At 45.1% G+C, this 18,834-nt stretch overlaps 1 protein-coding gene across 3 annotated transcripts in view; it reads right to left on the reverse strand.

The window, feature by feature from the left end:
* Positions 1-8,971: 8,971 nt before the first annotated feature.
* The window catches only part of LOC119172721 (calcium/calmodulin-dependent protein kinase kinase 1-like), a 322,158-nt gene continuing 312,295 nt past the window's right edge, over positions 8,972-18,834 (reverse strand). For all 3 annotated transcript variants that reach the window (XM_075889943.1, XM_075889944.1, XM_075889945.1), the window contains exons 18-19: positions 11,845-11,978; positions 8,972-9,397 (exon numbers count right to left, since the gene is read on the reverse strand). In XM_075889943.1, coding sequence (XP_075746058.1) covers positions 9,334-9,397; positions 11,845-11,978 — 198 coding nt within the window. In that variant the 3' untranslated portion in view covers positions 8,972-9,333. The remainder of the gene's footprint in view (positions 9,398-11,844; positions 11,979-18,834) is intronic.

The raw sequence follows: 18,834 nt of genomic DNA on the forward strand, positions 1-18,834 counted from the left end.
GGTAAAAGTTGGCGCAGCGTGTTCACGAAGAATTCCGGGCCGCAGGAACGAATTTTGATTCACGAAAATCCGGTGACAACAGTACTCCGAACTACTGTCCCAGTTTGTTGAGACGACATTGGTCCCCAGGGGTATGTGAGTTGCTAATGTATCCTCGCACTGCACATCGTCTTTGTGGGTACCGAGGCAAACGCCCTGCTTAAAATGTTATCCGCATCGCGCCGTTGATCGTTGGACACTGCGCTGCAACACGTAGTCCAACGAGGAAATGCTGTTCACTACTATAGGCGCACAACAAAAGTTGTATTCACACCACAATGGTTCAGAAAATGCATGCACTTGCAGGACACCAAAACACGTGAAGGGACGGGGTGTTGCTGAATAAATTTAGGAGCGCACCATTCCGTGCACCACAGCAGCTACATCTGCACTCAATAACTACGGAAATCACCTCTCATAAAGGGCGCTTAGAAAACGTTTCTTATTTAATCATTAAACACTGTCATATCGTCAATGTACATTGCACCTCCATACAATTTTTAAGGAAATATATGGGATCTTTGAAACATAACGATTACGTAATTCTCAAATAAAAGCTGGTTTTTACTGTTCGTGTTTCTTTTCTCAGCACGTAGTTGTGCTTTAATCACAGGATCTCAATGCTGATGTCACTGGCAATACATTATAAGTAGCTTTTCGCCCGAAACATCGTGACGCATTTAAATAGAATTTGGCAGTCCTTCCTAGTCTCGAGCTGCAATTGATGATCATCTCGCAAATACTTTGGGTTCGAAAACACCTTGAGCAAAGTGAACGTGTATCCACTATTGCAAATGCAATGTTGTCAGATAACTGTATGTCCTGTGCAATTGAACCTTATTGAGAGCACGAACGAATAAATGTTTCTGCTTGTAAGCGCTCTCTGTGATTGCCTCTGCGCCATTGCTATCATTACGCGCAGCATCGGGATTAAATGAAAGGGACTCGCGCAAACAAATGTATAACAATAATTTCAGGAGTTTCACGTTTTCAAATGACGATGATTATGAGAGACACCATAGTGGAAGGCATCACACAGTACATGGGCCTCTATGATTTCTCCTCCATCAGAGTGAGACTGCCGTGGCTACGATTTTCAAGCACAATGTATTATTTATGTTATTTCGGCACTGGCGCGGGCGACTTTTCTGGCTAAGCGAGCGAATACAGCTGAGGAGAGGCTGCTGTAGCAGCTGGCCAGGACGAAACCTTAGTCTACCACAAATAGCTGCGTTACTATCGGCTTCAACGAAGGTTCTATCGGCTTCAACGCAAGTCGCGCAACGCTGGTACGCAGAGGAGCTGGAGTGTACCTAGCTGGTCCTGGCTTGGCTAGCAACGTCTATTCAATTGGGCTGCGAAACATCCGGTAAACAGTTTATAATTAGAATGCTATGCTTGGAGCGAACGAATAATAATAGTGAAAAACAAGGTTTTGTTCAAAGGCATGTCAATTATTATGTTTTACGAATACCAACTCGTTGGCACAACAACGTTGTGTAAGTGTAACGAGCAAAAAACTTATGACAGAGGTTTTTTTTTTATAACAACATATTGTTTTTCTAGCACCCTGTGCTGACACCATTATTACTCACTGCAGCCTTTGCACTGCAAGGAAAGGCATGCTCGAAAAATTCGTCTTGGATGACACACCTGCTCACGCGTTTTAATGTTCCGCACTCGTTGGCGTTGCGTCAATTATTGTCACCAGTATTTAGGTTGAGCTGGGTACGAAGTTGTGAGGTGTGTGTCATTACTGATGTGTGATAACCGTCTTGAGTACAGTGTCCAGTGACCAGCGGGATGAGGCAGCTAGATAACATTTAACGCCGTGTGCTTTCCTCAGTACCTGCAAACGATGTTCTGTGCAAGGATGCAGTATAGCAACAGACGTATGCGTGGTGACCTATGTCTGCTAGATAAGAAACTAGGGAAACGGTTCGGAATGCTGTGTTTGCTGGGCTTTTATGCACAGTACTGCTGCGACCTGGTTTTCTTCTTATATACGCCGTGCCTAGTATTATTATTGTTATAAGTGAGCAGATCACATATTTATCAATTTACGTGGATACAATCGCACGAGTAGCGGTAATTTATCAAAGCAAGGCAAAACAGAGTACATGAAGTATCCGCAAACTGTTTGAGCTTATTACTACACTTAGCGTTCATTGTGTAATGAACATAGCGTTCATTGTGTGCAGTGTAATAAGACCGAGTACGGACAGACGGACGGCGTGACGGACGGATAGTTGGACGCTTTCACTGTGCCGTCGCGTGATTTGTGAGAAAATGTGAGGGGAAGGGACCACAGTTGGTGCTGTTGCAGGGCATGGACGAAAGAATTGCTGGATGCCGCGAGTTTGGTTTTGTCTTGGTATCTATTAAAATGCTTGGTGGTCAGTGAGCACGTGCCGGTTCATGATGGCGATAATTTTCTTGGTTGATATTGATCGATATGGGAGGTTTAACGTCCGAAACTACGATATGATTATGAGAGACGCCGTTGTAGAGGGCTCCGGAAATTTCGTCCACCTGCGGTTCTTTAACGTGCACCCAAATCTGAGCACACGGGCTTACAGCATTTTTGCTTCCATCGAAAATACAGCTGCCGGAGCCGATGACAATTTTCTATCTAAGACACACTACGAGTCACGACCACAATATAGGCCTGCTATAAAATAATTGCTGTTATTGGAAGTTCTACCAATATAGTTGGTAATGATCATTGGGTCATTCCAGTTGGCATGTACTTAACACGTATGCTACAAGCTTTCTAAAATTTTCGCTCTCAGCATATTTGTCCCAGCTGAGGCGACGAGTACTAGCTCGTAACCGGTGCTTTTACAAGCTTACTAACCAAAAGTACTACACAACACACGGTAATGCCCAAGTTCATGACACTGCTAGAACTGTACATGTTGCCCCGTGAGAAATAGTCAAGATACCTTTCTCGAGAAAAGACACGGTGACAACCGTATATGCATACGCATGCTGGTTCCAGCAATACCTCTAGCCAGGTGGTAGTCACCATCATGGGCCTCTTTACAAAACTGTTTCAACCTGCAAATCCGATATGCCACGAGACGTTACAGACTACATGAAACATGCTTGTAGCGCATGATATTACACTTCGTCTATACAAATACTCTAAGAGCGAAATTCAGCTGTTGAACTCACCATTGTGCATTCTGCTTAAGCTTCTAGAATACCTAAAACATAATATTTGTGAATATAGGCGATAGGTGCCGGACAGACGGTTTTTAACGGTGGTCGTACACCTTCAGTTTCAGTTTCAGTTTCAGTTTCAGTTTTATTGAGCATTTTCTTCACAGAGTTGCGAAAAAGAAAACGCAAGGATAGGAGCAAAAAGCTGCTATATTAGCAGCTTGACGAGGCTCCTACCCCTTTTTACTTGGCATTACAAAATCAGCAGAGCACAAAACATAAAAAAACAATTTGACGTCGATTTTCAAAACTTCAATAAATAAAAAGAAAATGCATCAAAATTACATCAGTTTCAGGTTTACATAAAATAAGCAAACCACATAGAGAGAAAAACAACAAAAAACAAAAGAAAACAGCGTGCGGCCAATTATGAAACAATGCCCACGTTGCTAAACGGCTACCAAAGTATTACAAAATGATTATACAACGTTTACAACACTGGGTATGCGAAAAGCACGAGTTTTAATGCACAAGGGAAACACTGACGAGTGAAATGTTGTATGTTTTACTCGTAAAAAAAGCAACGAAAAAAAATGTCAAAGAAAGCAAACTATATACGATGCCATGTTACACAAGCACTATTATAGGGTGTTTCTTTTACATATAGTACTGTAGCCGGACAACTAGAAGATGCTAAACTACACGGCGCCATTTTGGATGAGAAGGTTCTTAAGTTGTTTTTTATGTATATTAAAGATGTCGATGTTTTTATTTTCAAACAAGTTAAAACAAGCTGGAATACAGTGTTCAAGTCTTCTCAAACCGTGATTAGTTCGCGAATAAGGAACAAACCAGAAAGGCCTTTTCCGAATGTCATAATAGGATTGTGTATTTTTCCTGAGGTTACACAGTTTAAGAAAACAAGCATTGTTTGATAGTGAGACTTCAGTGAGACTTGTGCTAGAGTTACGACAAATTCTGTGCGAACGGCAAAGCAGCACATATCTTCTACACGCCACGAAAACTAACATTCTTGGGGGCCAATAGTTTGGAAGAAACTTTGTAAACAATGTATATATAAATGTGTTTGTGGGTATATGTGTGTGGCTAAATATGTACGTGGTTTTCAGTGTATATATAAATTCATCAGACGGCACCTGCAGTACCGAGTAGGGCAAACAGCCATACTTACATCTCCAGTTTTTTTAAACATTTCTCTTTTGATAACAAACAGCAGGCAGACTTGAAAAAATACTCCTGCTCAGAACTTCTTATATTGAAATTATAATACTAGGTCTCTAGTGGTTGAATATTGTAAGTCGACTGCATTCCTCTAGTTTTACTATATCTGTTCATGAAATGTGTGCGAGTATCAAAACAACAAGTGTCCTCAAGAGAGAAAAAACAGCATTAAGCATGAAATGAACTATAATGTAAAGTCTGCGACTAAGAATTTGACAAGAACACAGACGTGATTGCACCCTTAGTTTATTTGATGTCTCAAAGGATCTTACAATAGGACAGGAGGCACAAGGTGGCTTAACAGGTTCTGCAAATTGATCGCGCAAGAATGATAGGTGCAAGTGTGCTGGTTCATCTCTCTTAACATCGAAACTAGGAAACAACATGTGTTTAAAGAAGTTCTGCAAGAGAAAGCAAGAAAACTTTGTGAGCAAATATTATTTCTCATGTAAGACCACTTGCATGAATTAGCTGTGGAAATAATATGCATGGGTAACTAAGGTAGGTAATATAGCTTGATCGACAATTAGGCTAAGCATTTTAACAGGTCTTTCAATAATAACAGGCGGCATTGCTTTTCCTTTAAACCAGGCTTATTTACCAGAAACTGAGCTATGGTGTTTAGTTTGGTAGACGTGGCAAACAGAACCCGCAAATGTTATTATTTCTAACTCCGCCTAATTGTCTTCAAGTCGCAGGCCTCATCTTCCCAATACAGGATTTTAGATGCCCTTTCTAAACAAAGCAAAAAATATTACACTTGGCAGCTAGGGTTCCCACAATCTGAAAATGCGATTTAATATTATTGTAAACAAAGGAAGTAACACTGACACTGCCATGCACAATCACCGGAATCTATAAAGAAATGACGTCATTTTGTGTTTGATGAATACTTCTGGGGACCTCGCAATCAAACCATTTCTAAAGCTATGTTCATATAAGTGTATGTCATTTTTCAAACTTATTGACAAAATGTACGTGGAGTTCATTGCATGACAAAAAATAGGTTTGAAATTGTGTTGCTCTAGTTCAAAGTGTTAGAGTGAAGACAGTCTGTTAGGAGGTTGTACCCAAAGATGTGAGATGAACGAGGAATGTGACATCAAACTGACTCTACTTGTAGCACCATGAGCGAAAAAGAGGCATCGTAGAGAACAAGACATGTTCAAAGTGTAGTTTTCATCTCGTCGGTGGCAAGTGGCGTATAGACATACACGGGCTTCTAAGTACAATGCATGCTTAATATGCAAATTCTAGCCGCTACAGTGCACATATTATTAGCCGAAACAGCACAATCGATGACACAAAAATGAGCAATAAATAAAAATTTAGCGAAAGTCTCAACCATACTATTTGCCTCTCTAAAACCCTAATAACAGCGGCACCTTACGAGAATTACTTATTTTTATCCGACAGCTTTAATTGTCATGTGGCTTGCTTTTACATTCTCGGAACATTGGCGCTTTCCATTTCCCTGCTGTGAAGTACTTAAAGGCACCCATGTTAGGCCAGTATTATTATTGCTGTGGAACAAAAAGAAGCCCTCAAGGGTGCAACTAGTTTTGGGGTGTAAAAGAGAGGCCGAGTCGGGCAGTCGAGGTGCACGTGTCTGCTCAAGCGCAGTCGCTTGTCAAGCTTCGAGCTGACCACTCACAAGTGTGATATAAAACACCTTGCGTGATAAAAAAATCTGCGAGGTCTAAGGGTAGTAAATGCACAAGAAATTGTCTTACAGCTATCAGTATTTCTCTAAACTAGTGGAGAACAAACTGCCCAAAGCTTGGCTACTTGCATAATATGGGAGCCACGCTCGAATTCAATTATATGATGCGCGACGTAGCTACAAGCAGTGCTCCAGCATAAGCATTGAAGCGAGGAACGTCATTTTGCCGTGAGAGCGGTGTGCCTTACTAATTTTCTCATCAGAAAGAACTGAAGATGTCGCTTTAGTCAAAATAAATAACGCCATTGTATAGGCCCTTTCCTCCGGCTAGTTCATTCGCTGTACACTGATGACGCTTGCAGCACGCCCTGTCATTTGTTGAGAGCGGCTAGCCTTCCTTAGCGGTACACCGGCCGCTTGACGTAGGTCAACGCATTCTTAGAGTGATTAGAATCGATGCCGGAAAATATTCTTTGATTTACTTGCTCATTAAATAACGTCAAGAGTTGAGTGAAATCGGTTCCTTACCCCACGTTTTTGCAACACCCTACTTCGTTGTCTACACATTTCGGTCACAGTAATTATTACACCAAGAATTGATCCTGACGAGGACTTTGTAGAAAACTCTTTTTAATTCCACACGAAGTCATTTTGCCGAACCGACTTAGCAAGATTAGCGAGGCAATGTAAAAAAGAAAGGCCAGTTGAAACAAGTGATACAGGTGTCAGCGCATGATGGAACACGGCTGTCTTCAGCTTGAGGGCACCGTGGGTGAAAGGGTTTATTCAATAATTGCACTGCCGTGTGTGTTGAAGCGCCCCAAGGTAACGTGTGAATTGCAATATAAGAAACTCTGCGATCTTAGATCGTAATTTAGTGAATTCGAAATTCGATAGAGTTGTTATCTAGCGAAGTCGAGCGTTCATTTTTTTTGCAGTTCACTTTATAAAAGTTCTTTAACCCAAGCCATACGAAATCAGACATATTCGTTAGTACGATGAGTAGAACGCCAGTTGCGGCATGTATGAGGCAGCCTTAATTCATTCAAACACGTAGTCTCTGCAAATGACATATTTACAGTGTGAGAAGCAGATCAACATATATTGAGGTATTCCAAGATGAATCCTGCGTCTACCAATGCATTATTGCTCTGTAAAAACCAGCTGCGTGACTGCCAAAATACCTATACCTATTGAAGGAGTCGTATAGGCTTCAAATATTACGTTTCAAAACATCAAACGTTTTTAATGACCGGAATGAGTAAGCAGAGACAAAGCGTACTGTCATAAGTGCAATAGGTGGGTATTAACTACAATCTACGCCGTAAAACTTTATCTCGAGGGATACATTATGAGACACTCAAGTCTAAGCATTTTACACAAAGCTTTTTTTTACTTATGAAAGTCAGGATTGTGCAAAGCAAGCTAAATACTGTACAAGAGAATTGATCCCTCAACCACCTGTGTTCTACAGCGACACTTACCAGCATTGCACTGTATATTTGTGTGCAAATATGTTTAAGCCAGAAAATGGAATGAATAGACTTGAGGAGACAGGATAAACGTATAAGGATGGCCTATGATAGGTTGCAAGTATTGTCTATTATGTAGCGCCCGTGTCTCCTAATAGGCCACAAGGCACCGTGCAGAGCCTGCGCTACCTCATCGAAAACAATGGCGCCTTATATTTATTACTGCAACGAAAAAAAAGGCGATGATCAAAAGAGCACGACTTATATAAACAATTTTTGCGACAGATTGTCAAACTAAGTCGCCTTTAAAAATGCATTGGTTACACTGCAGCAAGCTTTTCCCTTTGTTCGACTGAGGCTTTCTTGTGGCGTGACACGACTTACAAAAGCTTGAAAAATCGGCATAGGAATTACTCTCTTCAGCGAAGCGCCGTAACGTTATCGATGGTGAAAGAATAGAACGCATTTAAGAAAGTAATGTGTGTTTCTTCTTATTTTCAAGTTTGGGATCATACAGTATACGAACATCTCAATAGCTACGAGGAACAAGGGCAAACGAAAACTTGATGTGAGAATCAAGCCACGAATAAGTGCATATACTCTGGCAATAAAAATGTGCCAGAAACACTGAATATGACGTACCACATTGAAGCGGCGCCTTGTGTACTAGTTCCGACGGTAATTGCACAAAGACTAGGATATGGTAATGTCTTGCATGTTGTATATGGGTCACTAAATGTTAAGAATAATGTTGATAGAGTTGAGCTCAAATAATGCCTCCTGGTGAACGAATGTAATGGTAAAGTCACCAAACACAGAATTGATTTCAGTTTGGTAAAACTATTACCGATTATTCAGGCCATTCTGTGCCAAAAGCTACGACTACAGTGCCTCGAAGACAGCAACGGTATTTTGTGTCTTTACTATTATCCTCTGAATTTTTCATCAAAGAAAGATTGAGGAAGAGTTTGGTTGGGTGCATTCAGGTAGTTTAAAGTCTTGATTCAGCTACCTATATCTAGGCCATTGCCTGATATATCAACGCAGGTCAATCAGGCTTACGTTTATCAAATACTGTAAAGAAAGATGATAAGTAGGTCACAGCAATAATTGACCCCTGAAAAAAGAAGACCACTATCGGCGTACAATTAATGGCGAACCTGTGGAGGTCATAGAAAGATTCACAATGCCGCTTCAATGAGTGCAGTAGTCTCACACGCAAGGGCAGACGCGCTGGTAGCACGAGAAAAATGCAATAATATTTTCCACGAAATGCCAAATAAGGAAACAAAAAGTCTATATATATATATGCCAGCGTTGGCAATTGCAACATCTGTGCAGCGCAGAGTAAAATCGATGAAGAGAAGGGTATCAAAAAGATGAAACAGTGAGGTGGAGCAACTGCACTGTCGCTCAAGTGCTGTCGAGGGTTGAAAGAGTGTCGCTTGCTGTAGAGTGCTTTCTGTGGGTACTGTGCAACGATGAATACAGCTGAAATGGGAGTCGCGCCAACCGCGTGTGAATGAGGTGTAATGCTGGCTTTCGGAGGTATAGGCACCGGGAAGTCGTAACGCGTAAAAGTTCATTCGTCGCGGATACGTTTGCACCGTACAGTCATACGTGACGTCAAAGGCTTCTTTCTCGCTTCATCGTCGTCTCATAATTCATCCGACGTCACCTACACGTCAAGCGCTCATCAGCGGTGAAGGCCAGCCACGTTGACGAGGCGGCAGCCCACTCTTCGAACTGCCGCTATGTCTGGTCCAGGAAGTTGATTTCGTTGAGGGCCGGAAGCGGACTTTCCAGAGAGACTTTCCTGCGATTGCGCAAAAAGATGCATAGCGTACATCGTTAGGGCTATTCGTGGGTCTAATACTAACAGTATCTGTTATTTGCTCAAGGCTTGCTCGGCCAAAAAAAAAAGAACTCTTATTTAAAGCCCAAAGGATTGACTGAGCAGGTTTCACACATTGGGATACCCGACAGTGTTTCGCATTTTCAACAAATGAGAGAGTCCTATTCGGCGCTGGAGCCAACAAATAGTGATAATGGGTCATTTTACTTGAAGTCCATAGAAAAGAGTGCACTAAATTAGCGCACGACTACTAACACTGTGCACAAGAAGAGACAACTTTTTCGTGAACTTGTCTGCAATGTCATTGTGTATTTGTTATGGCCACTGTTTTTTTCAGGGTTTCGTTCAGTTGACAGATAGCCTCCTACTTTTCTACAGGTCATGGAACGCCGTGGCTAATACGATATGCCGTAGTGCGTTATTTTGGCAGTGCCGAACCCAGACCACCGACGCAACCCGACTGTTCATGAGGAGTACGTCCCGTCCATCTGAGACCTGAAGGCTTTGGCTATACTTGACAAGACCGTACTGACTGTTCACTATTTTCTTGTCCGGGGCAGTTCACGCGAGGTTCCTAGCGGAGATAATGCGCGTGGTACATCACGTCTGTAATAATAATAATAATAATAATAATAATAATAATAATAATAATAATAATAATAATAATAATAATAATAATAATAATAATAATAATAATAATAATAATAATAATAATAATAATAATAATAATAATAATAATAACTAAAGTTTGGCGTCCCGAAAATGGTTGCGAAAGACATAGCAGTGGAGAGCTACAGAAGTATAGGCCATCTGGTGTTTTAACGCGCTCTAACATCACACAGTACATGGACCTCTATCATTTTGCGTACATAAAATGCGACCGCTGCGGCCAGGATTGAGCCCGCGACATTCGGGTCAGCAGCCAAGAACCTTAAAGGGACTCTGAGATGGTTTTGACGCATTAGGCCAATAGACCAAGTCTCAAGGGTAATTTAGAGACCAATTTTAGTTCTCTGCGTAAACTGTGCAATTTATTACAACGCTTTGAAGCTGTGAATCGCTGCAACTCGGCCAAACACGTTTTCAACCGCCCATACACCAAGCGGCCATACACCATACACTCTGCCCCACTGACGTCATCTTTCCCAGCTGATCTGATTGGCTGTGAAACGGGCAGCACAAACTGCCTGTATCGGATCGGCGGCGGGATTTACGCGTATATAGGCGGGCTCGCGCCACATTGTGACGCAGGCGCCGTGAAGGCGGAGGAAGAGTTGAGGGCAGTTGAGGGTGAGAGCTGCAGCGGCGGAGGAGGATACTTATTTAGTACTTGTAGCTCCGTTAATAATGGGAGTTTCTATTGAACTCTAATATCAATTATTTGCTCTAGCATTGGTACAATCAAAATAGGAATGTGGAAAAACCGTTTCAGGGACCTTTTAACCACTGCTCTACGGTGGCGGACCGTCAGGTCTGCTGTGAGTAAGACTTACCCACCAGAAGGCGATATTACATCGTGAATATTTCTGCAACCATGTCGGGTTCAGCTGAAGTCAATTTAGTTTCGCTTTTTGTTTAGAATCATGTGTAAACGCTTCAGAGAACTGTACGCATTCTACTATCTGAGAGCCATATGCTGTCTCGGTTATGCATCAACTTATAACAAAGAACTGACGAAGTCGGGACTGTAAATCCCCGAAGGCAAAGAATAAATTAGGTTCACAAAGCAATGTCAGTATTAAAAAGAATTGTGCAAAGACAACATCATCGCCGCATGCGCTGTGATATCGGTCTTTCACGTGCATGTACGCGCTGAAATGTGGAAGAAAAGCATTTTTGTTGGTTAAAGAGCCTATGTCCCTGGGCAGCATTTTTTTAAAATAACGGTCGTGCCACGGGATATTAGATAGATTAGATGATGTCATAGTAGATTATTTTTTCAGTCATGGATTTTGTCGCTCTGTGTGTTCACCCCAGCGCATCGTGGTTTTCAGGGGCTAGCGTACGGAAATATTACTTCAGCAATCCAGCTATTTCACATATTCAAGAAGCATGCATTGCCCTCGTCTACGAGGAGCGTTCATGGCTGCGAAAACACCCTCTTAGTTTTGAAACTTTGAAGTAGGTCTGCATTGTATAGTGGTAAAAACTACATAACGTTTGATATCAGATCCATGATACGAGGTAACATTTAGAAGATAAAGAATATCATCGAGCCTTCTTCTATTAAGCTAAGATTAGGCATAAACTGACAGTGTTAAAGAGTTGCCAAGTACGTGCATTCACTAAGCAAAATGGCGCTCGTAAATAGCAAGGCACTTGAGCTTTATGTTGCTACTATTCAGCGCAAGCCTTCACTGTAGCTTCAGTATACATTGTTAGTGAAGGTGACTTGAAGTGATGCATACCTTTCGAGGAACACGTCGAAGGAAGAGGGTGCTGAATTCGAACGATTTGCCTTGGTGAAGTGGGCGCGGTGGCGGGGGACGTCCTTGTAAGGGTGGCCGAATGAGTGCTTCTTTAGCATGCTCTTAACCAGGATCTGCGTTCGAATGTAATACGAGATCTGCAAAACGCATCACTAACAAAAGCAAAGGCAGCGCGAGTTGAGTACTTAATGGAAGAATATTTTTGTCATTTACATATGTACCCAATATATCCTCCGATTTTCATTCGTAAAATGAACCCCTATTTAACTAGTTATAAGATGTAGTAGAATAATATGCCGAACTAAGGTTGATATATCTTTAGTGGATTGAGTCTTAGTATTAGCAGTGGACGCTTGAATCAGCACAAAGACTAAAGCCTTGTTAGTGACTATGCATTAACGAGTACTTAATTTCGCGCTGTCTACTTACAAAAGAATTGCAGATGGGATGACTGGGAGCTATATAGAAAAAGACATGTTTCTGCCTTAGATTTGGTCGCGTAAGCAATCTCGGAATTGGCAACTTTCCTAGCGCCTCACTTATTAGGTAAGCTTTTTTCCAGTTGAAGACAATGTTCATTCTGAAAATATTAAGCACTTCTTTAAGGCTACTTAAATAAACGCTTAAAAAAGCCTGCATTCATTTTACTTCTGAAAGCATGGTTACAACATGTGAAAACTGTCACTTCAGAAAAAAAGGTTCCGATGTCGGCCTGTCACACCTGTCCCGTTAATTAGGGAGGCGATCGCCGGGCTAATTCCAAGGGCCGAAGTATCGGCCCCCCGAACCGCACCACGAAAGCGTGGACAATTTAGAAGTGGTCCTTATTGGCGCGCCAGCAGACGCCGGTTGTGGCCCAAAGAACAAGTCAGAGCCGAGAGTTGATAAACAAACAAATTATATTCTCAATAATGGCAGATCGAAAACAATACACAAAAAAGCACACTCCACAATAGTTGCATACAATATGTCCCCAATCAAACCAATCAATCAACGTACTACACAATACAATCAGCCACACTTGAAACAACGGACACGGACAACAATACGCACTACAATGCAGTCGCATGCATTGAACAACCAAGACACTTAAAGACTAAAGAGATAGAAAACCTATTCAGTCCAAAGTTCTTGGAACCAAAGTCTAGATGATACTCTTCCGAGAATCACTCACTCAAAGTTCAGCGTTGTTGTCGTTCCGCAGCCCTCGAAGTTTCTCTTCCAGGAAACACCCCGTCTTCAATTGGCCACTCTTCCAACTTCAACTTCTTCGCCGGAACACGTCGGCTTCACACACGCAGCTGTTGCCCCGCGTCTCCGCTCGATAGCGGTAAACACACACTCTTGCCGGTAGCTCGAGTCGTCACCCCTCAGGTGGAAATCCTCTTCACCTCCGGCCTCGTCCCTTCGGACCAAAAACTTCGCCGACTACACGGCGGCATCCCTACGCGCTCTGGCGCTCACTTCCGTCTCCTCCTGCTTTCTCGTCTCGGCCGCTCGATTAAATACCTTCCGCGCCACTTTCCAGAACGTTCTCCTCAGTTCGTCGGCGCGATGCGCAGCGAAGGTTGGGGAGAGGTGCGAGACGGTTCGACTGCCCTCCCCGGAGGATGATTCAACTCGGTATGACCCCGCCCCGTTCGTTCTAGAAAAATCGCGGGCTTGCTGGGCCGCCGATGCGGGGTGAGGAGGTTCGTCTGCGACGCCACGCTTCCGCGGGGAGAGCGCGCGCCCAGGGAGCCTTGGACGTTTGCTTTCTTTTTTTTCTTTTGACCTCGCGGCGTTTCTCCCGCCCGTTGTCGCAAGAATTTGGCGGCGCGCTCATTTTTAGCGCTCGTTCTGTGACACTGCCCCCCACTTTAAGAATATTATCTCATAATATTCAAAACCACACAAACGAGCGCGAAAAGTCACCACACACTCTCACAGACTGTAACACCATCAGTCGCTCATGAAACTTCACATCCACAATAGATCACTTAATACAATTGTACATAGTAATTCAATTACACAACACGTGAAAACACAACCACAAGCACATGAGTACAACACTCGACCACACATTCCCAATAATACAAATGTACAAAGTTCTCTCATTACAACAATGGTCAAATACTATACATCACATCACAGCACAACACTTCGACACTTGTGACACCGGATAACACAACATTAACACAACATATGGCACTCAACACTGCCAAACACATTCTGCTTGGACCTCAGCACTTATCCTGCGTACTTCGAGCGGCGCTTGCGCCCTTTCTTGCGGTGCTCGCTCGATCTCTTCTTGTTTTTCCTTGTACCTTTTCGGCGGGCCTTTTCCAACGACGATATCTGAGGCGTTGTCTCAGCCATCGTTGTCTCTACCGACACCGTTAACGCGTCATTACATTCGACGGGTCCTGTCTGTTTATTTACCCGTTTGATCATGCCTCTACATTTTGCCCGGCTGGCCAACTCCGTCTCCTTTACACTGTCGGTCGGTTGAGGTCGTGCCGACGTAAGTCCAGTTGCTCGGCCCGTGAACTTATTCGACACGATCGTCTTCTCCTTCGCTGTCTCTTGCGCCGCAGCTTCACCTTGGGCTCTAGTGAGATCCGTCACGGGATAACTCCTCCCCTGTATCTCGCGGTCGCTGGGTTGGCGAGGGCTCTATCTTCGGGGGCTCTATCTTCGGGTCTTCTCCCAAACATTCCGGATCATTCGGTCCTCGCGCCCCGTCGATGTTTCCGATGACAAGGTCGTACAGGGGGGTCGTCATGCATAAAGCAGTAACCTTCCCGCTGAAGTACGGGGTTTCAATCTCGATTTCTGCTTCGGGAAGCAACCGAACTGTACGGTGTTGCGAACGAGGGGCCTGTCCCGCCGAAGCCACCACTGTTGCGAAAGACGGCGACGCCAACACGGTGCCGAAGGCGCCACTGCTTCCGACTCCGCCGGGAAGGTCACCAGCCGTTTGGTAGCGTATGTTTCTCAGCTCGCGACTGCTTCTGCGCAGAGCTGATCAGACGAGCGGACGAGACGACGGTGAGTCAAACAAGGTTTATGTACAGCATATATACAGAGGCGTTACAATTTCGGCACTGGGGCCGACAGAGACTCAAAGAGCCGAGCTCTTCTCTCTAACACATAGTTCAGCCTTTCGCCTAAGACCGCTGACTCACACACATGTCGACACTCCGACACGGGGACTCCTCTCCTAGGACCTCCGATCGCGACGCGCCGCAGGGCTTCTTTTATTTACACCGGGTCCAACCAAAATGTCCAATCAGAAGCGCCGCTGGTCGTCAGGGCAGATTCCGCCAATGGGGCCGCCGCGCCATGCGTCAGACCACCTGACACGAGGACGCCGGCTCGCTGTCACGTGCGCAACTGACTCACTGCACGTGGGCCAGAGGAGCGCCGCGCGTGTTCACGCCGTCGAGGTGATCGCGCCAGGTAGACTGCGGGCTGGCCTTGACCCAGATTGCCTTTTTCAGAGGCACGGTCGTTTGACGAGGACTCGTTGGCATAACAGCACCCCCGCCGCCAGACAATGCACCGGAAAGACGAGCTGCTTCCACGGGGCTCGGATGTCAGGTGCGCTCGTTCGCCAGGTCCCTCCAGGTTCGCCTCCAGGGCCATGGGGAGAATACAGCTTCAGACTGTTCCGGGAACACATCCCATTTTTGACGACGGATCCCAGCTCCACTGGCTTGTCGCCACAACTTGTCGACCAGCTTCACTCGTCTCTTCTGACCATCTTCGGTTTCAGCACTTGTCGATGGTTCTGCAACTTGCCAAGAACGGATCGACAACAGACAACACACGACACACGCAAGTGCCCTCGGTCACCCGACAGAACACCAGACAAAGTATAGTACAACATATACCTATCTACGTGTCTATCGGAATTTTGTTCCCTCTACATGAAGAGGCACATGTGGGACACAAGACTCTTAAAATGACAACTCAATTTTTTTCCCACGTACAACAACGTAACGAATTAGAATACCACAAAGTTGGCCCCTTGAGATCACTCTGAACGAGAGCGCTCAGCCCAGGTCGTGATGAGGTCAAAATTTTGCCCCGAATCGCCAGCCAGAAACCGAAAGGTTGAGAAGGTACTAACTAAACGCACTGCTCAATGCACCTGCATTAACGTTTACCTTTCCCTTTTTTTTTCTTTAGCGAACGTCAAAGTTGCGCTGTGGAGCAACATGCTCCACCTCAGTAACCGGCCACTTTTAGGCGACGATACCTATGCGGCACCAAGAGCGGCTCACACTTGCGACGTTACACTGGGGAACAACGATACGGCTTGCTACTGATTGACTCCTCACCGCTTAGCTCGATATCGTGTTCGATCACCCTCATGTTTCCGGGGCGGTCCGAAAACACGTCTTCAAACTCGGAACCAATCTTTCTCAGGTCCTCTTTCTCAGGTCCTCCTTCACTTAAGCTAGGCTCTAGGTTTATCTGCTCCCAAATTACTTTCGATCCCCCTTCGATCACCTCACTAGAACTCAAATTTTCTGCTCCCTCTTCCTCTGAAGCCTTCAACAGCTGATTTACGACCACTTGATGTTGAACATTGGGTTTCATCAAGTTGTAAATTTTGTTCTGCCGCCTTCCTACTTGCACCTCATAAGTTGTATCGCAAGGCTTCGATAATACTGTGGCGGGCCCTTCCCAATCAACCTCAAGCTTGTTCCTTTTGGGTGGCTGCAGCCGCATTACCTGATTATCAACTTCAAAAGCGCGCTTCTTCCCCGATTTCTCGTAGTGCTCCTTCGACAGCACTTTTGCCGCGTTTTTCTGGCTTTCCACGAGCGCTTCAATTTGGCTTTCCACTAGCGCTTCAATCGAGAGATCCTCACTCTGCCCTCGAATGAGCGTCTCTCGATCAACTCTCGGCAGCTCGCTCCAACTTTCCGCTACAGGCGAGAGCGTTGCAGCCCTCTCCCTCTGATCCAATGGCGCCATGTCGTCTCCCCTTTCCACGGAAACCGCGCTGGTCGGTCCGGCGACGGGCCGCTCGCGCGACTGCTCACATGACTCACGCGGAAAGTTTCCTCTCTGAGGTTCCGTCGACCCGCCGACAAGGTCACTTGAGAGTTCACCGCTTTGAACAAGGTCAAGCTCTTGCGAGAGCTTCCGCGCTTGCGATCGCGTGAGGGCCATGTACGCTAAGTTGGGGAAGAACGATTTGCCCTGCTCTTTGAGGAGCTGCTCCGAGTTGTTGGAGAAAAGATAAGAAAAACGATCGTTCAGCGCGGCAGACACAGCCGCTTCGGTGCGAAGCTTACCGAACGGGCCTTCAATGACAACCGTGGCGATTGGTAAGCGAACACTCTGCTCCTCGGCGACTTGCCTGATCCACGCGCATTCTCCTGTGAAGTCATCCGGAGACACCAATGAAGGATGGACAACGTCCATGGTTGCCGCTGAGTCTCTAAGTGCTCGGCACGTTTTCTCATTCACCCTAATTTCTTGGAGATACGGCTCCAACAACCGCATGTTTTTTTCTGATTCTCGGATTGTTGCGAAGGCAAATTTTTCCTGACAGTTTCTCGCGATGTGTCCTTCCTTTTTGCAGTTGTAGCAGATTAGCGGCTTCCGTTTGTTTTCCGATTCTGATGCCTGTGTGGTAGAAACCTCACTCGATTTCTCCGCTTCTGTTTGCCCTTCCCCTACACTGTCCTTCGTAAGAGACGGGTCCTTCTTGAAATTACGGTGCGGAGCGGGTTTCCGTTGATCAGGTTTCCTTGAAAAGCCCTCTTTCCTTTCATCCTTTTCAACGCGCGCTGCCCTGCTATGCAACTTTCGGCGAGTATAATACTCCTCAGCTAACTCAGCTGCCTTGTTTAACTGTACGTCCCCAAGTCTGTCCTGCAGCCAAAGTTTGACATTATCCTCGATGCAGCGGTAGAATTGCTCCAATGCAACGCATTCCACCACTTTATCGCGGTCGTCATAAACACCTTCGCCCTTGAGCCATTCAATTAAATCGGCCTTAAGACGAAACGCGAAGTCAACGTGTGACTCATTCCCCTTTTCAGCATACCGGAACCTTTGCCTGAAAGCCTCGGGTGACAACTTATAACGTCTCAAGAGCACTTCCTTAACCTCGTCATAGCTCTCAAACGCTTCCCTCGACAAGCAAGTTATCGCGTCGGACAGTTCGCCGGGAAGAAGAGCTAGCAGGTTCCGCGCCCAAAGAGGCCGCTCCAAAGCGTTTCGCTCACAGACGTGTTCAAACTTGACGAGATACTTCGCCATGTCCTCACCTACTACGAACGGTGGCAGTTGGTCCCGAATTCTAAAACCGCTGACCTGAACTGTTGGATAAGCTACGCTAGGCGCCTGCGAACACTGTAGGATTGCCAATTCTAGTCGTTTCAACTCGAGACGCTCCTGTCTCTCGGCCTCCTCGCGACGTTCGCGCCTTTCAGCTTCTTCGCGAGCTTCGCGCCTTTCAGCCTCCTCACGTTCGCGAGCTTCTCGCCTTTCTTCACGTTCGCGAGCTTCTCGCCTTTCAGCTTCTTCACGTTCGCGAGCTTCTACTTCTCGCCTTTCAGCCTCCTCACGGCGTGCTTTAATATCCACCCAGGCCTCATCGACTTCCTCAGCCGACACTCCCTCATCCTTCATGATCTCAAGGATCGCTTGCTTTCGTTTCGCACGGCCCAAAGTAATGCCGAGTTCCTCACAAATTTCGATGAGTTCCTTCACTTTAAGGTTCTCCATCGTTCACACTAGCCTCTTGCTGTTTGCCCCTGTTAACAATTTACTTGCCGTACCCACTATAAGTCAACTAGCAAGACGCGCAAGCAATTTTTCACTCTCCCGTGTTTACCCCCTCCGCATTAACTTTGGTTTCAAAGCACTTCGACTTTGCTTGAAACGATCAAAGCTCACTCTAATGCTTCACACAGCCCTTCTCTAAACTACTACAACCTGAGCTAGAGTAGTCTGGTGAACTGA

Source organism: Rhipicephalus microplus, chromosome 3 (assembly GCF_043290135.1).
Source record: "Rhipicephalus microplus isolate Deutch F79 chromosome 3, USDA_Rmic, whole genome shotgun sequence".
NCBI classification, from domain to species: Eukaryota; Metazoa; Arthropoda; class Arachnida; order Ixodida; family Ixodidae; genus Rhipicephalus; species Rhipicephalus microplus.